The 25,496-nt window shown below is 44.7% G+C and overlaps 1 protein-coding gene across 1 annotated transcript in view; it reads right to left on the reverse strand.

Annotated features, from left to right (window-relative positions):
* Positions 1 to 25,158, reverse strand: part of frem3 (Fras1 related extracellular matrix 3) — a 28,586-nt gene extending 3,428 nt beyond the window's left edge. Inside the window, exons 1-17 of the mRNA XM_069665363.1 lie at positions 20,130 to 25,158; positions 19,598 to 19,687; positions 9,595 to 9,741; positions 8,578 to 8,808; positions 8,356 to 8,481; positions 7,973 to 8,224; positions 3,906 to 4,055; positions 3,609 to 3,818; positions 3,301 to 3,498; positions 3,056 to 3,220; positions 2,717 to 2,899; positions 2,488 to 2,618; positions 1,838 to 1,996; positions 1,441 to 1,744; positions 1,218 to 1,349; positions 793 to 1,124; positions 20 to 212 (exon numbers count right to left, since the gene is read on the reverse strand). Of these exons, the coding sequence (XP_069521464.1) occupies positions 20 to 212; positions 793 to 1,124; positions 1,218 to 1,349; positions 1,441 to 1,744; positions 1,838 to 1,996; positions 2,488 to 2,618; positions 2,717 to 2,899; positions 3,056 to 3,220; positions 3,301 to 3,498; positions 3,609 to 3,818; positions 3,906 to 4,055; positions 7,973 to 8,224; positions 8,356 to 8,481; positions 8,578 to 8,808; positions 9,595 to 9,741; positions 19,598 to 19,687; positions 20,130 to 25,158 (8,032 nt within the window). The remainder of the gene's footprint in view (positions 1 to 19; positions 213 to 792; positions 1,125 to 1,217; positions 1,350 to 1,440; positions 1,745 to 1,837; positions 1,997 to 2,487; positions 2,619 to 2,716; positions 2,900 to 3,055; positions 3,221 to 3,300; positions 3,499 to 3,608; positions 3,819 to 3,905; positions 4,056 to 7,972; positions 8,225 to 8,355; positions 8,482 to 8,577; positions 8,809 to 9,594; positions 9,742 to 19,597; positions 19,688 to 20,129) is intronic.
* Between the last annotated feature and the right edge of the window lie 338 nt (positions 25,159 to 25,496).

Raw genomic sequence — 25,496 nt, forward strand, 5'->3', positions numbered from 1 at the left:
CAGTGGTCCGAGAACATACCTTGCAGCTCAGCCTCGGGTGGGCTGCCGATGCCATCCTGCCACAGAATTGCTGTATCATACACAAAGGTGAGTTTGAGCTCTGACTGAAGGTCAAAGTGCTGCCAGCCTCCCACAGCCACAGGAGAGTGGAAGACGTAGGACACAAACAGAGGAACGCGCAGGGTGACGTAGGACTGGACCAGGTTTAGCACCTAAATAGGAGATAAATCAAACATTGTCAATTCAACTTCAGAGATTGAAGGGATTGACATCATGAAGAAGCTCAGTGAACGTCTTCTGCATATCTTTGCAAATGTTTTGGTTCTACGATCTTGGTGAGAGTGACTTAGTGAAGGGCTAGTTGGAAAACTACTGTAGCTGCTAAGCTAATCAGTAACAAACTAGCTTGCCAGCAACATGCTAATCTCACATTACTTTTTCTATTTTAGCTGCTTCATCCCCCTTCATTTTATTTTATTTTTTGATTGTACGTCATTTAAGAGTTTACTTTATCATAGAAACAGGAGGGAAAACACCTCCTGAGGTAGCTAAGTTGCTAACTACCCAACAGACAAGTAAATGGTGCAACACAGCTATCAGCTACGACAGCAACCTCCATTTTTGACCCTTTTCAATTGGTCAATTCCATACATTTGTGTGTCACAGTAAAAGTTGGACTCACATGAAAGAGTAGCATAGATTTTCTGCGACCCTCAGAGTGAATACACTGCTCAGTAACTGCTGTTGCAACTGGGCGTAAAGAATGTTTTCTGGCATTTATGTACGTCCTACCTGTCCATCAGTGCCAATGGAGCCTCCACAGTCATTCAGCAGCTCTGACATGTCGTAGTAGGTGGTAAACTCCCAGAGACAGGCCTCTAGGTTGAGGTTTCTGTAGAAGCGAAGAGAGTTGGCCGAGCGCATGATTGTGCTGTACTGGTAGGGGGAAGTCTCGCCAATGATTTCAGGGTTCTTTGTTGCATCCGTGATGAAGCCATGGCCGGTTTGGATCTCATTAAAGTCCAGCAAGTTGGAGCAGCGATGGTTGCCGACACGCGTGCCATCTGGGCTCAGGGTGAGCTCGAAGTTGGACAGAGGTCTTGTGGAGATCACTGGTAACATGCCTGTTGAGAAAGAAAAGCTTGTTAATTTCCTTGTCTAGATTTCTAAACAAAAATGCCTAAATATCCATGGTTGCATGAGTGTTTGCTGCTCACCATCCATGTGAGGCATGTTGACAGTCAGTTTGATGAGGTTAGGGAAGTCTGGATCTTCTGGACCAGTGTAGCGGATCTTGGCAGAGAAAGGTTCAGCTCCGACAGTTCCTTGGACCCGAGGCTGACACATACCTGCAAAGAGTTAACAGTCAGTTAAACCAAGAACTCTATACGGAGGATACATTTGCGGCATTCCTTCATCTCCCATCAATCCTTCACTCACCTTCCTCCTTGCTCATCACAGCAATGGGGCTGGACAGCTCCAGGCCAGCGTCTCCATTGGCGTTGAAGGCTCTTGCTGCACATTGAACCCTTGAGCCGGCCTGGAAGTAGATGGAATCTAAAGTGATGGACTTGGTGTTTGTGAAGAAAGTATTAGTGTCCACCTCCCTCATGGGGCTGGTCACTCCATCGGATCCAGTTGGAGCGCTGACAAGCCAGCGATACTGGGTGAGCGTGTCGTTGATGTTCTCCGCAGAGCAGATGGAACCAGTCTTGTCAAAGTCGTTGTACTTAGGGTTGCAAGCCTGCAAGAGACGACACGGGACAAGGCAACTGAGGAATTAAAGAAATCTGGATACGTGTGGGGCTCTTCAAAGTAGCAGAAATGTTACACTTACCGTCACACACACGACAGGGTATCCATTGGGCGGGTTGGGCTTGTCTTTGGTTTTAACCGTGTCATCATACATGAGCAGGGAAACCACCTGGGGCACGGCAGGGAAGGTAACATCTGCCACACTGTCCATCTCCTCAATGTACACGATGGCCTTGTTCATCTAGCAAGAAGACAAAAGGTAAGTTAGGCAAGGTAGATCGATACCAGAATTGGTATTAGCCTCTGATACTGCCTAAAATTTGATATTGGCGATATTTCAGCGAGTATGCAAGTCAGTGCCCTCAAAATGGCCATTTTTCATACTGACTTCTGGTATGTAACCTATTTGGATTTGTCACGTGATCAGTGCGTGCCTTATGTAGAGTATATGGGTAGAATGTCGCAGTTCTGTTTATAGGTTGGTCTACTGTTTGGCTCTGCTGGGACATTCCCTTTAGCATCTCATTCCACAGGGAAAAGCTTTTTATAAGACTGTGGTTCGGGGCATGCTGACAGCAATGCCAGCTGCTGCTTGGCTATTTTAACACGGCCGACATGACACGGCGCATGCTCACGTGTGTGGATATGCAGCACTGTACGTGTGCACATAATAGGCCTTTCTGCTGGTTTATATTTGTTAGTGTGTACGTGCCCTTGTGGCCTTTGTGTCACCTGTATTTCAGCCACCATGTTGTCATCCGGCTTCATGTGCACAGTGAAGGCCTCTCTCATCTCTCTCTGACCGTCGTACAGGATCTCAATCTCCACAAAGTGCTCCTTCTCGCCCTCCTTGAACTCAACATCTTAGACACAGAGACGGTAAAGTGAGATATGATTAAAAAATATCCAACATACAGTAACTTCATACCAAGAGGCAATATGCACTAAACCAGGTTCTTACCCTCTGACAGTGGGTTGTAGTCTTCTCCAGAGGTTGCAGATCCATCTTTGGTGTGTACTCTCACCACTGAGACCTTTGAGGTGTCTCCAACACGGAGTATAGGAATCTTCACTATTGCCAAGTCGCCTTTGACCTGAGGTTCACGCACACTGTACTTGATCTCAGAGAAACGGATGATGGGCTCTAGAAGAGGAAAGAACATTATACATGAGCCAAAACATGCCAATGCTCAAGGGCGTCTCATCTTTCATCTCATAAGCAGCTGCCATTTTTAGGTTATTCAGAATATTTTGTGTTGTAAACTTTAGATATTTTAATATGTGTAGGTCATATACGTACTGTCTTTCTCATCTGTGACTGTGACCAGCGCCTCCTTCTGCTCCCCAATAGAAGCTCCATATGGAGACTTGCTCTTTGGAGCTCCCAGGACCAGTCGGAACTCCTCATCGTCCTCGTGAACAGAGTCGTCCATCAGGCTGACCACACACGGCTTCTCAGTTTCACCTGAAGAAAGAAGGATACTTTGATCAGTATCTGCAGGATACGGAGGAACAGAGAGATTAAGAGGTAGAGGGACTTCTCACCTGGCAGGAAAGTGATGATTGATGCGTCAGTGTTGGGTCTTTCGCTGTAGTCCATCATGACCTGAGCAGAGCCTTGGCGAGTGTAACAGCGCACCGTGGACTTGAGGTTGATGTCTCCACTGCGGTACACTATGGCTGTCACCTCCCCGTCTGACTCGTCCACCTTGTAGCTTCCTTCCTTAAACTGAACCTTCGGCACTGAAAAAAACAATCATAAAACTTGACATCATCTAATAAAGGATATACTGTAAAGTAACTGTGGGCTTGGATACTACACAAAAGGTTTTGTATGTGTCTTTGGCACTCACAGTCAGTGACTGTATCGTTGATGGTGATGATGGTCTTGCTCGGTTCTCCCAGCACTGCGTTCATGGGCATCCGCAGCACGAGGTCAAAGGTCTCCGGCCCTTCCAGCTCCGGCTGTCCCAGATCATCCAGGATGGTCACTCTGAACGTCTGCATCGTCACTCCAGGAGCAAAGTCCAGGTTGCGACTGATGCCGACGTAGTCTAGTCCAGCTGCCAGAAAGAGAGGAAACCATGACTTGACGCTGTGCTACAGGATCATACATAAAGGATATTGATCTTTTTAACTGCTGATTTTACCTTCTGCCGAGACGGGCTCACTCTTCCTGGAGCGGACGGTGACAGTAGCGGTCTTGGACAGGTCTGTTCCTGTCCTCCAGACCTTCACCTCAACGTAGCCCGAACTCTCATCCACGACGTACTCAGGTTCTCCGAAATACAGAGAGGGCTCTGTGGGAATGAGTAAAATTAAAAAATTGGGTTTAAGCTTTAGATATGTTTTTTTAAGAAAAACACAAACGACTTTCCAGAAAATGTTCGGATGAAGCAACATTAGCTTTTAATAGAGGGTGGACATTTGAATGTCTTTGGTTAATTTCAGATTATTTTTAGACAACATATTTTGCATGTTTGCAACCAGGTTCAGGGGTGAGTTGGCACGAATAGTTGAGCAAACTCACTTCTGACTCAGCACAGGAAGAGAGCTGTCATCTCTCTTATCCTCTTCTCCTTTAACCTTCCTCCCCCACTTATCTAAATCCAGACAGCTCTGTGTGAACTCAACGCCAAAGGGCTGAGGATACACCTGAATAATAAGGTGTGTGTTTGTGTGTGTGTGTGTGCGCACAGTAAGTTGCACTTGCGGAGGGATGTTGCCAGTTTCTGATGATAGAGCTGCAGATAAGCAGTGTGGTGAGGCTTTGGCATAGACAGAGAGGCAGCCTTCGACTTTGCAAAGGCAGAGGGCAAGAATTCAGACTCCGAGGACACACAGTCAATTCATCTGTCCTCACTTCTGTATAAAGTGGGTTTTCATCACACCCTGTCCAGCCAGTGCTCTTAGAGATAGACTGATAGAAGTGCAAATGAAGGCCTCAATCCTTTTTGGACTACAAACTCTGGCAAAACAAAGATGGTCAGGGTTTTGCCGCTATAGCTTTACTTGTTCAGGGGTTATCCCTTTTTACCCCATGGTCCTGTGTTCACTATTATTACAAATTATTAGTAAGGGCTATCGTTGCAGCTCTAATTGCAAAATAATGAGGGGAAATAGACGTTTCAAATGCACTTTGAATGGTTACTTAAGTCACTGTTTTACTTGTTGATCTTCAGGTTTCAAGAAATTTAACATTAATCAGCTGTAAATGGGCAATTTCAACATACTTAGCAAGAAAAATATTTACAATTTGACCTGGGGGAAAAACATAGATGGGTATATATATTCCTTTGAATCTTAGTGTTTCATTAAATGGAGGATATTAAACTTTGGAACCCCCTGGGAAATATGCTCCCTATTTATGAGCATATAATAATGCTAGCTAAATGTGGCAAACGTTAGCGAACCAAAGATGTTGATGGATATAATTAAGAACAATAACAAGTGAATACACCATAAATCATATTTATTGTGCTTATTTATGTTTTACCATTTACCAAAATCAAATAAATGTCACCTGTGGCCACTCAGCTAAAGTTACACACTGTTGCATTTGGGTCCCATCAGGGTCATTAAACAACACCGGTCACATGTACAACAAATAAACATGGCGATGGACTATTATCACACCTAGATCATATGAGTCAATGAGTTTGAGCTATGGTCATGTGACTTTTCACCAGTCAAATTAACGTATGTGACATTTTGTTTATCTAAAAGTTGTGTCTAATAAAAAGTAGCGTTTGATTGGCTCATACAAATTAGCTTCCCAAAAAACGTAGCTCTCAATTATTAGCGCTTGAGCAGAATTAGCAGCATCTTTGGTTTCATTTAGAGATTTGACTGATGCTTCAACACACAACCGATGCTGAAGGGAGGATATCTGGCACGCTTTCAATGCCTTTCAGCCTCTAAACCAGCTATTTAGTACCAGGGAGGATGAGAAGGGGGGGGGGGGGGGGAGTGCGTGCCAACATGGCAACCTTAAAGATCAGTGTGAGGAAGAGCCAGACGAATACAGTAACAATGGAAGCTCGATGCTGGCGAGAGTCCAAACCACAAGTTTACTCAGGCGGGCAGATGGTTTTACACACACACACGCACACACACACATTGAATCAGATTTATGGTGGGGTGTTACTTCAGGACCCACCAAGAAGAAGAACCACAATAGAGGTTTACACTGAGGAGTCTTCTTTTGTCTCTTTGCATGTCTGGGAATGCACGCTGATTATTTATACATAAAGTTCAATTGTACTCCTGTGCCAAGTTGGTTAGGATGGTTTGTCACTAAAACACACAAGGGAATTAGCTTTCGTGAAAGGTTCTGAATATAGAAGAATATGAGGAGGACAAATTGTGTTACTTCTGCAAAAGAAAGACGATTTTAAGAATTGAAAGGCGACTATTTCTCAACATTTTTAAGACGTTTTGTTTGACAGATCAAATCAAACCGAGACGCCTCTGTGATTTATAGCTTTAAAGCCGAATTCCTTCTCAAGTTGAAAGTGAAGTATCTTTAACAGGAACAGACAACACGGCCCTAAATACCATCTAACGGGGAGAAAGAGTAAAAACATGCCAGTCATTTGGATTCCTCACACAATAGCCCCTCTCTCTGCACCACCTGCCTTTTGGTCCCTGCAGACAAAGGGATGCCCTCTGTTTCCCCTGAGCTCCCCTGAATGCCGACGAGGACGAGGGGTCGCTGGAGGAGCACGGAGAGGTTTAAAGCCCCTTTTATCTGTCAGACAGTCTACAGCGTAGCATAACATCCACTGAGGCCGCCGTTCTCCCTCTCAACACCTGTCTATTGTTATCTTGTTTCTAACACGGAGCGACAGGAGTGTGCTGGAGAAATGAGGCAGAATGTGTAAACAGCAGTTAGACAGGCACGGGAAGGGTTAATGGAGCTGGGAATACTGTAAAGCCATTAAGGCAAGTAGTGTATGCAGAGACAGTATGTAGGGCTTCATGGTGTGAAGATACCAACATGGTAATATAGAGCAATAAAGGGACACAGAGCAACAGGATCACCCACACCTGCTACTATTGCCACCAGACAATAGGAACACATTACTTGACAATATGGTGACAATATGGTATTTTAATCAACTTCTGATGCATAGTTATTATTATATGAGAGGTTTAAATATTGCAAAATGTTCAATTTTGTGATACTTCTCTATGCGTGAACTTTTATTTTGCCTGCATCAAAACTTCATATTGTTCTGTCTTTTGTAGCAAGCAAAGGTCTGCAAATCACACCCAGACATAAGCAACAACATTAATATTCAAAGTAAATAAAGTAAGTAAGTGAAAGTACTGGGGATGACAGAAGGAAATGGTTGTTAATCTTTCATTCTTACTGGTTGGCTTCTTTTGTTTCTATAGCTTGGAACAGCTCAGGATGGTTTGTCTCTTTGATATTATTCGTAAACTATCTTTGGTTTCTGGTCTCTTGCTTAGTAATGGTAAACTAATTTGGGCAGGGGACATTATTTACGAATGACTCAACAATAAAATGTAATCATGTCACTATTTTGCCGGGGTTAGCACTGTCCCTCCACATCGAGAAGGCTGGTTCGAATCCTGCGTAGTGGGCCTTTCTGTGTGGAGTTCTCTCTGTGCATGTGTGGGTTCCCTCTCGGTACTCTGGCTTCCTCCCACAGTCCAAAGACATGCTGGTTAGGATCACTGGTGACTCTAAAATTGTGAGTGTGAGTGTGACAGGTTGTGTGTCTCTATGTATCAGCCCTGTGATTGACTGGTGATCAGTCCAGGGTGTAACCCCGCCTCTCGTCCAATGACGGCTGGCATAGGCTCCAGCCCCCCTGCAACCCTAAAAGACTACTACCCCTCTCTGAAGTTGCAATGTTGCATATGATCATAAATCAGCTCATTGCTAACTTGCTTGATCTTTAAAACACCTGAAAATTTAACGAGCAGATGCACGTCTTCCACACTTATAAATCTGGAAATGCATTCAGTGACGTGTTTGAAATAAATATTTGAAACAAGCAATAAACAAATCTCTTTCTATCTGTTATCATCTCATGAGGCTGTAGCTTCTATGCATTTATCCATCCACATATCTGTAGTATCTCTCCCTCCTCCCATGTATCAATCCTCTGCTAAACCGACCCTTCCATACATGAAGTATGCTGGGATAAGAAAAGCACGGCAACAGGTTAAATCCCTCTCCACTCACCATCATCGCTGTCTGCCAGGATGGTGACCTTGGCGGTTGGGAAGTTGGCGCCCACCTGTCCGCCCATGGGCATGCTCAGGCTGACGTTGAAGCTCTCCTCCTCCTCGTACAGGGAGTCGTCGATGATAATGATGCGGCAGAGCTTCTCTCGCTCGTCCTTGTCGAAACGCAGCACGCTGGTGTGGTCCTCGGGGCGGGTGATGTAGTCAGAGTAAGACAGCACGGTGCTGGGGATGGTGCCGGTGGCCGTGGCTGAGGGATTATGGGTAACAGAGAGGAGATTAAAGATGTGCACTCGTTTCTTTTATTGAGAATTAGCAGTGGAGCTTTTGATATCTTTTACTTTTGAAGTTTTTATTCCTGTAAAAATAGGTTTTCCTCACCTTGCTGAGTGAAACAGACCACCATGAGTTCCTGGCTGGCGTCTCCCGAGCGTCTCACCGGCACCAACAGCTCTCCAACATCCTCCTCGATCTTGAACTCTGCCTGAGGAATAAAGACTGTCGACTCTGTTCGGGAGGAGAAAAGCGATCACGCGTAAGAAAGGATTTCAATAAAAAAGGCAGCATCCGAATGTTTGAATAACTTGATTATTAGATTCCCACCATCTCCTGGATCCACAATCTCGACCGTTGCAGTGTCGGGGAACTCCAGCACAGCCATGACGGGGTCTGAGAGCTGGATCTCAAAGGTCTCTGAGGTCTCGAACTCCTGGTCTGTGAAGATCTTCACCTTCCAGGTAGCTGTGGTCTGGCCCGGGTTGAACTGGACCTGCTTCTGGGCTTTTCCGCGGAAGTCTTTGTCCTTCTCGGCCGTCCCATCTTTAGTAGCAATACCTGAGGGAAAGCGACGTTCAAGCTTTAAGCTCCAAGAGATTTAAATGCGGATTTAGGGGTTGTGAGACTTGTAAGACTTAGGCCGGAGTTTTTGTTCTGCAGCATATTTCTCAGGTTTTACATGGTTAAAATCACCTGTAATGGTATTTATGGGCTAGTTTGTTCCTTTACAATCCTCCTGCTTCTTCAAAGACAGAAAGGATCGCGCACGCTAACATGTGTTGTTATAAATCTGTCGCATGCAAGTGTCTGACACATCCAAACACACCAGCATGTTGACATTTCCTCGTGACCTTTACTTTGAAAGGTTATATGTGCTCTCAATCAGACCTCTTTCAGACAGGACAGGAAGTGGGGGCTCCCACCGGTTAAACGAGAACACAAAAGATTTGCAGCTTTAGGGACACAAAAGTGTTTTTAATTTTAAGATTTCTTCAGTTTAACTGTGGGGATAAACTGCAGCTTAACGTGAATCTGCATGGGTTTTAAATGACAGAGTAATGCTGATGTTTTATAGCAGGGCTGGCCTTTGAAATGACACATTAATAATATAATAAAGTCTAAGGAAACAGTTGAATGGGCGATAATTCATTGTTAAATTGTCAGTTTAATAAGGGCATGCTGTGTAGTGCCATCATCCTTCATATCCCAAACAGAAATACTACAGAAATTCTGGTGCCGACTCTAACAGGAAGCATGAGAAAAAATAGTAACTAGTAGTTGCAAACTATTTAGTTTTAAAACTTAAAATATAAAGAACATTCTTCCAAACATGCCGTGACTTACTGACGAAGGAGGTCTCCCCCAGGTAGCCTCTGCGTTTGAGCGTCACCTCCAGGTATTTGGCGTCCTCGTCCACTAGGTAGTATTCCCTCTCCAGAGAAATCCAGGACCAGTTGAGCCGGAAAGGCTGAGGCTTTAGTTTGTTTCCCCCTAAAAGACAGAAAACAAACTTTATCTTTAGCTTAAGACATCTTCCGTTTGCACTGTGGAAAAGTAAAATCTATTTTGTTCGTGTAACCACAGAGGCATATAAGCTGCAATCTGTTGTAGGCTTACAGATGAAGGCCTTCCCTAAACATCATTTCACCTTCTGCCTCATGCTCTTTTCCAAACCCTCAATAGGACACACACAAACATAGATACGCATGATCTGCTTGTGGAAAAACTCTGTCATAGTATAATGTCTTTAATGAGCTGGCCTCTTGGAAACCTTCCTCACCCTGCCATGTCCACGCTCTGCCGCCCTCCCTCTTTAAGAGTTTTTTAAGTCTTTTTGCCTTTATGTGATAGGACAGCTGAAGACAGACAGGAAATGTGGGGAGTAGAGAGTGGGGGCTGACATGCACCAAATGGATCTGCAGACCCGGAGTCGAGTCTGCGATCAGTGCGACGAGGACTGTAGCCTCTGTACATGGGGCGCCTGCTCTACCGACTGAGCTAAACCAGCACTCCCCAGTGTGGCTTTTAACTCATTTAGTAACCTTAAGTGGTGATCTCATAGACGTACTCACTCATTAAACATGTATTTCACAGCAGTTTGTTCAAACCAAGATATTAGAACAAGAAGCGTTCCATGTGTGCTGATATCAAGTATAACAGCACAGGGACTGTTAACTTAAGTATAACACCACATCAGATTTCTTCACCCTTAATTAGCAACAAATAACAAACATTACAACAAGTAAGTTGTCTAGGTTGATTAAGTTGGTCTATCAGAATCACACCAGAGCCTGTCGTGCTGTTGTACTGAATAACAGAACGGCAGCCATGCTGATATTCAGTACAACAGCACTCCCTCTCGTGTGATATTGCTTCTCACTGCAGCTTTTTGTGTGACAAACTGATAAACATGTTTTAGTGGCTCTTTATATCTGTGGAAGAGTCCGTTCTCACAAAACATCTGAACAAAACTTGCATTTGAAGCTCAGAGTCACCGTCCACTGATCCACAACTTTAGACCCAATCCTGTCCTTAATCCACACTATCTCATGACTCATGTAATCCCTCAAACTGTCAGCTCAGCTTTGGTCATTGACTTGGTACTTCAGAGATATTTAAGATTATAGGTTCTCCTACATAATCTGGATGTTTTTTTAACAACAGCGTCGAAGGGCCCTGACGCCTCATCCCTCACTGAGACAAGCCCGGTGACCTGTGACTTTTGATGTGAAATGGGTCAAGCTTGGCGGGTTCTTCGGATCAGGGAAGTCAGAGGAGGGCCGTCTCTCTTTAGTCTCGCACGACTGGCCGCACTGACAGCGGCCCTGTTGACCTAACGCTGCTGGAGAATCTTGGAAGGAACTTCAGTGGGTCACAGGAAAAGTTCAGCAGTTTGGTGGGACAGTAAATCTATTTTTAAAAATTAGAAATGTTTTATTCTGCGCGAGCAACGTCTCCAGGCAGAAAGGTGAACACGACATCACACATGGTAAAGTATGTGGGTAAAGAGAACAATGCATACGAGCGCCTCCCTGTCCCGCACAATAAACCAGCATCAGGCTCAGTTTTGCCTCAGTGAGGAAGAAAGAGGCTGCACTTTTTATGCTATGTGACCGAAGAGAATGAAACACTGGGGGGTTGAATGTGGGTATTCTGGAGGAGGTGGGTACTTCCTCGAAGCTGCATGTCAACACTGAAGCCAAACCAGGCCGAGTCACACCAGGGGCAAACCACACACACCAAGACCGGGAGCGTGTCCAGATGGAGCTGATAGCAACAAGTGGATTTTCTGGGAGGATGATTGTACTTCATCACATCTCTACTGGCATCAATCAGCCGGAAAATTTAAAGATGCGGCATTGCACATGAAGGCCTTTCCTACAACGTTAAAAAAAATCTGGGTACCTCTTATTCTAACTGCCATTTTTTAACACATGAATGCGAGTTCTCCACTACAGCTTTCGCTTGGGTAAATGCAGGCACCATGGAGCAGCGGAGCCCGGCGGGCACAGCGACCCTCCACCAGGCTCCATGCTCAGGTTTCCAACAGTCGCGGCTAAAAATACAGGAAACATGTGTCATGGCTGTTTTTTTGCTTGCCCCAATTTCTGTAGGTGTTGATACATTACATGAATAAAATGATGAATTGAGAAAATGCATAATATGACTTTTCTGAATTCTGTGTTCTTGTAAATGTATATTTTTCAGACTGATGTGACTTTTTCTCAATCTGCACTGATAACCAAGAGGGAATTAAATCCTCATCTCAGCTAGAAAACTCCTTGTTCAGGCCTGTTCAGGATTTAAAGAAAGAAGAAAGTCTTTAGGCTCATTAATCAGATTGTTTCTGGAGAAAGTGTTTCCTGGCAGACGTCCCTCTCTGCAGCCGATACGAGGAGCAGCTCAGTCAGCGGCTATCGTTGAGGATTATCGAATGAACACGGCAGAGACAAAAAGCTGCCTCTGTTTTGGCATTGAGTAATCAGGCTGCTTTAAGTTTCTGGCATGGCTACAAGGAGTAAAACAAAGGGGGGTTTATGGATAAGAGAAAAAAACACAGCTTTTGAACTTGTATTTCACAGACTGCTGGTCAGCATTGCACTGAATAAGAGGCACCTATAGTTGATGCAAAAACAACAGATTTTAGGAGGTTCAAAATGCAAATGGAAATACATTACTGTTTCTTTTTTTAAGATTATTTTCTGGCCTTTTGCCTTTATTAGATAGGACAGTGAAGATGGAGAAAGAGTGGGGTTGGACCTGCGCCAAAGGGCCATAAGTTGGAGTCAAGCCTGCAGCCGATGTGTCAAGGCCTCCTCTACTAACTGAGCTAAACCGGCGCCCTGCATTACTGTTTCATCATACTTCTTACTGTATATTTGATCACTATACCCAAAATTCAAGGTATCTTTTTTTTTTTTAAAGGAAAGAATGTTGTCAAAAATATACAAACTTGTCAACTAGAAGAGGACTCAGACCTCTGCCAAGACCAAATCTGCGAGCCAAACCAATATGTGTTTGATCTCAGATTGGATCCAGTGATTGTCTGTGAGTTGGATCAGCTCTAAAAGTTAATGGGTTCTTCCTTTTCCCAAGCTACAGCTCTCATCAGGCCTGTGGTTTTTCCTGTAACCGTGCTGACAACCAGACAGCACCTGTAACATCACTTCCTGGACCCAGTAATAATTGACTCCCTCTGGAGCTGCAGGTGTAACATGAATGTGACATGAGGTAATGGGACTGTGAAATTCTGTTCCCTTATTGGACAAAAGTTAAATAACCTTCAGAACTGAATGAACACCACTCTTTAGGCAACATGACTTTGAAGACCCTTGAAACACTAACATCTGCTATCTGCTTTGACCTGTCCTCTCAGTGGGTTTGTTCCACTGTGTGGCCAACAGGTGCTGCTTCTTTGCTGTCCAAGCGTACAGGTGGGTACTTTTGTCCGGAAGAACTTCTGTCAGTGTTTGAAATGTCACTTTTAAGCACTGTATTTAATTTTTCCTTCTTCCTCATCCATCAAGACTTTTCAGTGTGTCTCAATCACGGTAACATAAAGTGATCTCGCCCCGTCGCTCCCTGTCTTTGTCCGTCCATCTCTCTCTCCTTGATTCCCACCAGACTCCCAGATTATATAGGGCAGAGTGACAGCTGTAACTGCACAAACCCCCTCCTCCTCCTCCTCACTCCCTTTCCTCCCTGTGTCGGCTTTGTTCGCCGAGGGGACAGACAACTGAGAGGGACAGCAGGCCGCAGTCTGGGTGGGCCCGATCCGCCACCATGGCATGCCTCCCCTGCGTGCCTCCACATTGTTCACACCAGTGTAAGAGAGGAGGGTCTTCTCTGTTCTCTGGTTTCTATTGTACATGTTGTCAGACACCAAGGCTGGAGCCGGCATGAATCTCAACAAATAATCAAGAAATAATCAAGATGCCGGACGTGCTGGGTTAACAGAGGCAGAGTAAGAGAGAGAAATACAAATTAAAGGCCTTTTTGGAAGTCAGAAAAATCCACTTTGACATGATTTATGGCCTACTTTATCAACATTTTTATGACTCTTAAACTATATTAGACCGGCCATCAAATCCAATACATACAGTAGCCGCCTGGCTCGGCTCACATTTCCGTTAGCTAAAAAAAAAACTGCCAATCATCATAATTTCTGCTGAGATGAAAAGCTTTATAGGCCCCACATGTTTCTTAATGTCCCTGTTAGCAGCTATTTCATAAATTAAACCCCGTATGATTGATGCTAATCGCTGACAAGGACAGGCAGGGAATATTAAAGAAGTATGATCATGTTTCCCTGTTTTAGCACCTGAGCGAGACCCAGCGGGTGTCTACTAGATCTTTATTAGAAGGTGATTGACTTATTCATGTGCAGAAGGCCACACAGGGGCTATAAAGTTGCAAATATAGGTGCTTATTTTGCTAATAACTAGAAATATGTAGCTACAGCATGACAGGATGACTCGACGAAAGAATCTATCCAGCATCCTGCATCAGCAAAACAACGCGAAAGCACACACAGGAAGCTATACCAAATGTTTTTCCCTGCACACCCTCTGACAGCACATTCTTCATCAGCTCATATTTACACAGCAGTGCAGCCTGCTCCATACATAGATGCAGCGCGGATTGTGGGTCAGGCCGGAGATATCACTGGAAAGGAAGGTCAGCGTGAGGCTTTGACGTTCGCCAGCATGATGCAAGGAAGAGCAACCTTCTAAGAATATCCTCATCGAGTGACAAGCATCGCCTTTATTGCATGTCCTCATTAATCATCCTGTTGATATAAATACTGCACAGGTTACAGTCAGCTATGCCTGGTATTTAAATATCAGTGCTTTTAAAGTATGGTCTGTTAAATCATGGAGATGTCAAAGTTCATGTAAACATAAGAACTGTACCTGTTTTCATTCTTTAACACCCCGATTAATAAGATAGAGAAAGATTTTTTCAAATAGCGAAAGCAATAGCTTCCTCTCTGCGCTCCAAAGAATTCGTGTTGGGAATGCTGCATGATTACATGTATTAATAACACTTATCAGTCCGCAGGCAGCAGCAGCATGTGCTGTAAATCGACACATTACAGTGGGAAGATTGCTGCTTCAAGTTCATGTCAGAGACGTGCTCTCTGCAGGATGTTGTGAATTATCATTTGACAGTCCTAGCATGTTAGCTTACTTACATCTGCTGATTAGCATCTAATTGACACCTGATGCTGATAGATATGGCTTTACTTTAGTTAATATTTGGTCATAAACCACAGTAACAAAGTTTGGACTTGATGATGGCACTAGATTGTTAAAGTTTTATGAAAATCTCGGTTTTGTTATCTTTGCCTGCAACAATAGCAACCAGCAGGAACTGCAGCCGTGTTTTTGTAGGCTACATACAAGGTCTTCAGTGGGCCACAGGCTCAATCACGATTTGTTTGGGAGGGTGACATTACAGAGAATAATTAAGTGAAAATCTTAGGGATAATTGCTGTAACTGATGAAGAAAAAAGTATATAACTATACTTCCTAGGAGGCACAGAAATTACGCACATAAATTACACGTCAAAAAGTCATGGAATCCTCAAAATCAGCAGGATACCCCATAAGGTCAGCATGTTTGTCTGTACCAAATCTCATGGTCATCCATCAAAGAGGTGTTGCGATATTTCAATGTGGATCAAAATGGTGGCTCAAAGGACAATCTGACACACCAGCATCGCCGTCCCTCAAGCCACGCTGCTAGTGTGGATAAAAAGCAAGGGACAAGGAAAGGAGTCTAAGAAACTCAATGACAGCTTGGCTTGGGGCAGCAACAGCTTTGCCATATGAGAGAGCAGATAAGAATAACTGGTGCAGCCATACATCATAACTCCCCACCCCTGCAGGCCTGCAGCCACCGTAAATCAAGGCTGAGGAAAAAGGGACAAAAAGGGAAAGAAAGACAGAGAACTAGGTTAGAGCATTGTTCAATGAAAAGGATATGGGAAACCCCTGTGAGGAAAGAAAATGGGAAGAAATGGAGAAGAGGTCAAAAGAAGAAAACACCAAGGAAGAAGAATAGTAATACCATGGAGGGGTCTTAAAGGAGAGGGGAAAGTGAGAACAGAGTGAGGTGTGGTGGAGGGGGTCTAAGAGGCCACTGCTTCTTCTAGTCACAGGGGGCCCCGGCTGTGGCACCATTAGTCAGTAAATCTCTCAGTGACTGTTGACATGGGTGACAAGTAAGATCCCCAAACACAGTTCGGAAGTAGGGGTGTAACACGGCTGAGTCAGTCAGAGCACGGGCCCACTGTACAAAACTCTACACCAACCGCACTGAGTAAAATGCATAAAAACATCTCACTATATATTAAGACTTATTCGGTCTCATTTCTGTTCCTTTTTGGGTATCATTGCACCCTCTTGGGAAGTGCCCCTTCAACGCAGGCACCTTCACAGTAAAACTCTGCAGGTTATCGGGCTATCAGGGATTGGGTTGGATTTCTGGGGACTTGGAGTGGGGCTGACGAGGGGGTTTTGAAAGGGGATCCCCCTGGAGCCTTCCCTCTCACATACACACCTGTCTGCACGGGATACCACTCCACTTCCAGGCCCTGCTCTGTCTGTGGCCCTGGAGTCTGGAGTCTCCGAGGAAGTGCATTCCTCTCCCGACTCTGAATGATCACATAACACTGGGGTCTGTGAACCCTCTCCAGAGCTGGAAGACTATATTGTTGCAATTGGAAAACCCACAGAGAGCGAGTCAAGTAGTCTGAATGCACAGGCTCAGCTATCTCTTTTCTCTTGTCTGTTTATCAGCAAAGTTTTATTAGTACATCAGTGAAATCTGACGCTATCTTGCACCAAAGAGAGGCAGTGTTTCTGAAGACCAATATACTTCAAAGTCCAAACATGTGACATGAATATATTGCCCTAGTTCTAGGACTAAGTAACCCCTAAACGTCTCAACCTGTCTGAGAGTAGGTAAGGGTTTTTTACTTTGGCCTCTGGCTCACTGACACCATGCCTGCTAGACAAGGATGTATGCAAACTGTGTATCGACTTGTGAAAAGAAGAATTTGTAGCCTCAGTATTCGACTCTTTGAATGGCTGTAGGCAGCGCCTGACCTGGTCACTTTCATGTAGGTTATTGCTTTTCCAATAGAAATTCCCAGCAGACGGTCAGAGTGACTTAGGTTGAACTACAGTTAGCATACACCACAGTCTGCATTGCAGCTTCTCAAGTTTATTACGTTAATGATTTATGCACCTCTAACACATTTCTGCATAAAGGTCTCAAGACAAAAATGCAGCTTGAGGTGTCCTGACTTGATAGAGCTACACTAACTCTCTCCTCCGAGTCTGGAATGTAACCGCTGACCAGCAGGTCGACTCTGAGTCTCCTGGTGTGAAACTGAACGTCCACTCCTGACCTCTTACCGAGACACACTTCAGCTGTGCCTGACCACACACATGCTAATGCTACTTCAGACTCTGTCTGCACTTTCAAACCTCCGATTAAGGTCTTAATGTTTCTGCAGATAAATATTCAAAGCTGCAGAATAACAGCAACTTTTGAAATCTATAAGCTAACTGCATAACTACTCTGTGAGGATACGTTAATGATTTTCACTGTGTGTACTTGTGTGTGTGCATCTGTCTGTATTCTTGACGTGTGAAAAAGATTCAGTGAAGTGCGTGTAGTGGCAGGTACCGTTTACAGGCTGCTAAGACCCTTAAGCAGCTGCCCCTATCAGTGCATCTGAGGGGTTGTTTCCTAAATTGAGGTCACGCTCAAGCTGTGTCGAACATAAGAACTTACTAGAGCTAAAGAGTTTTGAAATGCTATGTCAAGGAAAACGATTAAGCTTCAGTTTACTGAGCTTCTTTCCATTGCCTTGGAGCAAACATTTCCTTCAAAACTTAAATTCAGTGGTATCACATTTTAAAATAAGGTAAAATGTCAGTTTCAGGGAATAATGTGGGAGAAAATCTCTAATGACCCAGAGTTTTCCTTTCCACACAAACAGCTCACCGACTTAGATCTAAAAGAAGATAGACTGACCATCAGAGCGCTCTCCACCTGCATGCCCCTACATGTCCCGGATAATTTAACATCCCCCAGGAGTCACCTCTTCAACACTTCACTTGAGTGATTCATCAGTCGGCTTGGATTGCAGTTATCTTCTTTTAATCTCTTTCCGGATGTGTGTGTGTGTGTAATTGTTTGTGTGTGTGTGTGTGTGTGTAAATGAACGTTGGTGGGTTAACAGGCGAGGATGTCTTTAGCGTGTGGAATAATGCATGTGAATGCTTCTTATTCTATGTATTTCATGTATGTTGTGATATGAGCTGAAGGCGGCACTGTGTGCGGCCTCTCCATGTGAACCGTGGCCATGCAGAAACAGGGTCTTGTTTTATGTCCCAGCCTGCACCGCTGCACCTGGTTCAGCTGAGTTGGCTGGAAGCTTAACAAATGTACAAAAGCAAACAGAAGAGGGGCTGCTGAGCTAAGTGAAGCCCTTGAGCTCCCCTAAAACCTTCGCTTAAAGACAAAGATACCGACCAGCTTAGCTCCAGGCAGATTAATAGGTCACAAATGTGAGGAAGAAATATTAATCCCAATACTGGTGAACAGTGTAGGTTAAGGAATAATAATGGCTGTGTTACCAGCTGCAGTGTATGTCAGTGCTGCCAACCCTCATTAAAAATAAATGATCACCTACTTCACTTACAGTCTGGGGGAAAAGTTAATTACTGGGATCCAGTCGAGGTTAATAAGAGGCTTCACTTTGCTGACAGAAAGACAGTAATTAGACAAAAAGACACATCCTCTGAGTCCTGCCTTCCCAATGGCCCTGGTGCTGGTATAATCACCACCATGGCCCTCAATCGAGCAAGCATAGACTAAACTTTCTCTGCTGCATCGTTTCCAAATCTTGTTTGCATTTAAAAGCCGCAACTAAAATAGCAAAGGCCACCTGTTGCATTATATTGCTTTGCATTTGCTATATTTATAATGCTGTACAAGTAAATCTACCTGTGAGTTAGAGGTGGCAGGCCACAGAGCTTATACATTACACGGTCATGGCTGCACCCTGCATATCTGGTTCATTTAGGAGAATTCTTTAGGATAAACGGGATTTGACATACCGGTAGATATTTATAACATCCTAAAAGTGAAGCTTATATTATATTATATAAGGAAACATAGTATTTAGAAAATGCACAAAGCTACAACCAGGAAAAAACAGGAAACAGACACTACAAAACAATATATGTTGGTCTGAAAGAATTCCTATTCCACATTTATCATGTGCTGTTCCTTAATGCAAGTTTTTATAACCATTCGCACACCTGCTGGCAATCGTTGGAAGATTTCAAGGCCAGACCAAAACATGTTTTGTAGTGAGACAGATTCCTCAGAAGAAGGAATCAACTGCTTAGCCCACATATCTTTACACATTTCACAGTGTTGCTTCAGAGTCAGTCCCCTGGGCGAAAGGATCCTATTGTTCTTTAAGCATAAAGTTTAGAGCAGGACCTTGTCTCCACTCTTTCACTTGTGAACCAGTGTTTGGCCCAAGTCCCCTTTGACCCCTGTCCTTTAAACGTGCTTCTTTTTTTCCAGTTGGGTGAAAAGAGAAGGCGGCTCTATACTGGGTGTCAGTCATGGCCAACTGCTTTAAGTCTTTGTGATGCAAACACTTGTGGGATTGACAGGGAGCAGGAAGTTTCAATTTTAAGAAGCCATTAAAAGACAGATAAAGTCCTGAGGACAGCTCGGGGGCAAATGATTCCTCAGAAATGGGCCCCAGTTTGGTGTCAGTGCGCACAAGTATGACATATTGAAATATTCCTACCGTTGTCTTCGATTGTGAAGTAGAAGATGTCACTTGTGGCGTTGCTCCCATCCAACAGCACGTAACAGATCTTCATGTCATCGATATCGGCTGTAATACAAATTTAGAGTCAGAGGGGGTTAGCTAAAAACGTATGGTAAGATAACTGTGACGACTAGGCCAGTTTTACAAGGTTTTAGTTACAGCCCTTAGGCTGCAATTAAAGTGATATAGGCCACAGGAGACGTCTAAGTTGAGTGTTTAAGCAAATGTAAAAGTATCTATTACAGAAATCTTCAGTGTTATAATGATGATAAGAAGTAGTAGTCATATGCATGGCATGTTACAACAATAGTAGATGCTAACTTGTCGGCTATTTGGGGCTAGGCCTCTTGTGTATGTTTGTTGAATGGAAAGATTGAACCAAAACAAAATCAACATGCTTAAATGCTTAAAAAGCTGATATATTATAATCACATCGTTATTTAATCCACTGTTAATGTAGACATATCTATTACTGCAGCTGAACTGTGTTGGTGTGCCATGAGCTTACCTTGTGTGAAGGTCTTGATGCTGTCATTGCCCAGGGCTGTGTTTATGATGAAGCCATGCAGAGGAGCCTCAGACACAGTGTACTTCAGGACCTTCTGGGCGCTGTCTCGGTCCTCAGATCGAAGGGCCTTGCTGGTAATCAGGAATCCTAGGTGGCCTGTCTGGAGCACCTTCAGTGAAGCAGCAGCTTTGTTGACCACAATCTGGGGCACACCATTGTCCACAGTGTTGATGTGGATGGTCATCATCTGGGGCTTGCGTGTCTCGTACACGGTGTCGGGAAAGACGTAAAAGTCATTATGAGTGCCGTCTGTGACAGTGAAGGAGAAGCTGTCTTCGTTAGTCTCGGTGCCGTCGTGCTTATAGCTGATGAGGTTCTCGTTTAGGTCCTGCTTGGAGAAGGTGGTGATTGGCTTGGTATTGTTGAATAGCAGCTGCCCATGTACTGGCACCTGGGTGACAATGAATCGCAAAAAGTTGTCTGGAGTGTCCCGATCCTCCGCTGTCAGCTCAAATGGTGTGATTAGCTTGGTCTCCCCCTCCTCCACAAAAAGTTTGCTTATCGTCAAGACAGGTTTTTTATTGTCTACATCAGTGATTGACACTCTGAAGGTACGGAAGACAGGGTTGAAACCGTCTGTCACCTCAAACTCAAAGCTGTCCATTTTCATTTCATCATCAGAGGTGTGGATGTAATAGATCTTGTTGCCAGCAAGCTGCAGCTGGGTGAAGGTGGAAATGGGAACACCTGGTTGGTCGGTGCACTCTAAGTGGCCTCTACTCGGTGCTCTTGTTATGCTAAAGCTGAGGTATTCATCCGGACTGTTAATGTCAGTGGTGCTGAGGAGGTCAGTGGTGAGAGTTACTTTCCCTCCTTCTTTTAGAGTCACACCTTTGTTGATAACATCTGGGAAGACCATGTCAATGCTTCCAATGTTGATGTAAAAGTAACGGTCAATTAGGGGATTGATGCCATCTGTAACATCAAACTTGAGCAGGTCACGGATTCCCTCCTGGCCGGTGTGTACATACTGGATGAGCTGTTTGTCAATTTCGTCCTGTGTGAAGTTCATCCCGACGGTAATGTTACCCAAAACATCACCAAACTTGCTGATGCGCTGAAGATAGCCTTGGCCTGGGCCGTAACGTACAACGTATATCAGCTCTTTGTCTTCAGAGTCTAAATCTGTCGCTTTCAAAACCCTGTTGCTGATGACTTTTGTCTCTCCAATCTCAACATCAAGACCATCATTTATAGCCATCCTTGGTGTCTCATCGTCAACAGGAATAACCATGATGAGAACAGTTTTTTCAACTGTATGTTTCCCATCTGAGAGCCTGATTTCAAAGCTGTCCTCTTTGGTCTCTGAGTCATCATGTTCGTAAACGATGTTGGACGCCTCTTTGATCTGTTCCAAATTGAAGTTTTCCACAGGGATGGTGCCAGTGCTGAGCTGCTGAACTATCGAACCATGTTTGGGGTTTTTGATGATCTCAAAGTGCAACTCGTCCCCGGGGATGTCGGCATCAGCCGCGTTTAGAATTGGGGTGTCAATGACCAGACTCATGCCCTCCATTACCACAAACTCACGGATGAAAATCTCAGGTTTTTCATCATTTGCAGGAATGATGACTATGGGGAAGAAGTGGCGTTCGGAGAAGTTAATACCATCTGAGCAGCGGAAGGTGAAACGATCCTCAACAGGTTCAACCCCTTTGTGGATACTTTGGACGTAGTAGATATGACCGAGGGCAACATCTTTAATGCTAAAAGCAGAGATTGCTGTTCCTGCCCTGGATTTCTCAGAGCCTGCAGCTGGGGAGATGTTCTCCACATAACCAGATGTTGGTTGGACGATAATAGTACACAGGATATCATCATCGTCAGTGTCTATATCTTCAGCTTGGATGTGGTTTGGAGTAATGACATTCTTCTCCCCTTCCACTGCGACAAACTGCCCTACAACACTGACAATAGGAGGAATGCTGTCAACAGGAAGGATGGTGACGTAAACTGTAACACCATGGACCTTGTTGCCGCCAACAACCCACTGATCAGACAAATCAGACAGAGTGAGGTTGAAGGAGTCGTGTTCCTTGATTGGTCCGATTTCACCGGATGTGTGAGCGTACACCACTGCCCCATTAATGATGTCTTCCTGGGTGAATCTTTCAGCCGGAGCACCATTAACCAGGATTTCACCCAGCCTTGGTGGCTCTTCAACAATGAAAGTGAGTATGAGGTCATCTGTGTCTTCATCACGGCCCTGGATGACATTACTGGTGATCTCAGTCGCACCATTCTCTAGCACATCGATGGACGCTCCAAGCAGACCTTCTGGGAGCATAATTGTAGGTGTCTCATCATCAACTGGTTCGATGGTGATCTTAATGTTGATGGGTACCTCATGAAAGCCGTCACTGACATCAACTTTAATGACATCACTCAGGGATTCCTCGCCACTGTGGATGTAAGCTAAGCGACCATTTGCAATGTCTTCGAGCACAAATGTTTCGCCACTTGTCATGTCGATCCCCAGGTACTGCAGCTGCCCGTACACAGGGATCTGTGTCACGGTGAACACAATATTTTCATCATCTGTATCTGTGTCTGTGGCATGGAGTTCTTTCCTGGTGATGATATATGTGCTGCTTTCCATTACAGTAAACCCTGTGTTGGTGATAACTGGAGGTTTGTTGTCAACTGGCTGTAAGAAAATGGTAAATAGTCCATCTACTGTGTTACCAGCAGTGTCTTCCACAATAAATGTGAACTGCGCCACTTTGGGAGTAATTCCCAGCTCCTGGTCTGGAGGCCTGTAAGCTACTTTGTGGTGATTAACCTGGGCCTGTGTGAACTCTGTAATTAGAGTGTCAGGGCTGTCAGTCAGGACGATATCACCCAAGGGGGCTGGATTGTTCTCATCAGTGTCAGTCGGGGTTTTAATGATGGTGTACTTCAAGTCCCTGTCATCTGAATCTAAATCAGTATAGCACAAGAATTTCTTCTTGAAGTGCGTGAGTTCATACTCCTGAACCGTCATGTGAAGGGTGGTGCCCGGAAGAAGCTCTGGAGCAAGGTCATCGACAGGATGTATTTTAATGCTGAACATGTGTTCGCCTGATTGATTAGGTGGGTCATTATCATCTTGGACCCGGAACACAAAATGATCGATTACAGTGGTGGTGCTGTGAGGGCCAATGTGACGATAGAAGAGCTTTCCGTCAAGAATATCCTGCTGGAACCATTCAGTCACCACCTGCTCAAACATCTCATCTGTCTCGCTGAACTTCCAGAGAGATGGGTCAGAGGGAGGCTCGACTTGCCTGAGCAGGAGCTCCCCTACAGTGGAGTAAGGCGCTTCTAGGATAAACTTAATAGTGGAATCTTCTGAATCAATATCAGTGGCGCTTAAGATGAATGGAGAGATCTGCATGACTTCGTTCTTGAATAGCACCAGGCCAGTGTTAGCATTGATAATCGGTGGCTCATCATCAGTGGGAGCAATGGTGATGGGGAACAAAAACTCCACTTCATTACTGCCATCAGTCATCCTAAAAATAATGTTGTCGCTATAGGTATCACTGCCGTCATGCTGGTACACCACAATCCCAGAGTCTAGATCGGCAGGTGTGAAGAATTTCCTGCGAGTGCCAAGCACGGTCAGGTCTCCATGCCTTAAGCCATCAACCACAGTTATTCTGACATCTTCCAGGTTATCCTCGTCACTAATCTCTAAATTCTGGGAGCTGGAGAGGGCTCTGGACTGCCCTTCAAACAATAGCTGCCCTGTATTTTTGGTCGCTACAGGAGCCAAGGTATTCATTGGCTTCACCACAATCATAAAGGCAAACGTATCGGACACAGCGCCATCAGTGTCTACAATTTCAAGCTCTAGCTGAAAAATCCTCTCTACTTCTGAGTCCTCAGAGGGCGGCTTATAAGCTATTTTAAGATCTCTGATGTCTCTCTGATAGAAAGAGGTGATGGGCAGGTTCTGATCATCTGTGCTGATGATATAACCCTGCTGAGGGCCCAGCGGGGAAGTTATGTTGAAGATTAAATCATCTGGGTCAGATTCAACATCTTCAGCAGCCAGCATGTCACTTGTAATAGCTGTCATCACAAACTGATCAACCTCCATCATCATCATAGCTACAAAGCTGGGTTTAGGAGCGGTGTTCTCTGCACCCTCTCTGATTCTAATCATCATTTGGAAATACTCTTGCATTATGGTGTTGCCTTCGTTATCCTGCAGCTCTACCATCATTGGAACATAGTCTCTGTTCGGTGAGTTGGTTTTAGCTGTATGCTTGTAGCGAATGCCCTGTTTCACAAACTCATCACAGTCAATCATTTGGCCATTTGAGGGGCTATTCAAAAGGGTGCCATACCTGGGAAGACCTCCAGCGCCGACCAGAGTGGTGATCTTACACTGTGTGACGCCGTCCTCAAAGGAAAACTCCAGGCCCTTCTTGTCAATAGGATTGCTGTCACCACTGAGCTTTTCAACATTAAGGGGCATATTCCTTGTGAGGATCTCAAGCTGCTGGAAAACCACCTCCACTTCCAGCATGAAGGGGATGATAACTGTGTCTGTCTGGGAGTCATAACGAAGCTGCAGCTTCACGCGATCCCTGCTGGGGCTCCGAGATCCAAAATGAGTGTATTTCACCTCATCTGGTCCAAAAGCACAGGGGAACTTTTTGGGGCTCAGCATGCCAGGTTTCTGGGCCAGTGGGTCATTGTCCAAAACTGTGACGTGGCAGCGGTCACCAGGCTGCACCTCTGTTACCAGGTCAGTAAAGGGGTCCAAAAACACAGACCTCCCAAAAGGTACCCTGATCCCATTGTTAGCGATGATAATGCTGTCTTCATTAGGTCCAGATCTGTGGTGATAAAGGTGAGCTGGGTCAAAAGGCTCTGCGTCTATTGAAGCAAAGCAGAGACTGAGAGAAAATGTCACAAGCAGGCATCTCAAAAGTTCCCACTTTTGACAAAGTGGGGAACTTTGCAGACAGCCAGCCATATTTACAGCCAGATGCCTTGCAGTGTATTTTACAAGTCAGCAGTAGCAGGCAGGTTTGTGACCCAACTGGGGAAAAGTCATGAAAAAAGAAAAACTCTCTGTGATGGTTTTGCCCTCGGAGTGTGTCCTCTGTGTGTCTCTCTGTTTCTATGTGGCCACACTGAGACACAAGTGTGGTGAATGCTTCTGGGCTGTGCAGGTAATAATGAAACAGTAGACAGTGACAGGCACAGGCTCCACCTTCTGTCAGCACAGGGTGGGTGCCTCCTGCCCCCATGGCTAATTTAAGAAAAACCATTGGACAAGACTGTGAAAGTGCTCCCCCAGCCAGCACCCAC

This window comes from Semicossyphus pulcher, unplaced genomic scaffold (assembly GCF_022749685.1).
Source record: "Semicossyphus pulcher isolate SPU_LCO1_2020_fin unplaced genomic scaffold, fSemPul1.0.p SCAF_17, whole genome shotgun sequence".
Taxonomy (NCBI): domain Eukaryota; kingdom Metazoa; phylum Chordata; class Actinopteri; order Labriformes; family Labridae; genus Semicossyphus; species Semicossyphus pulcher.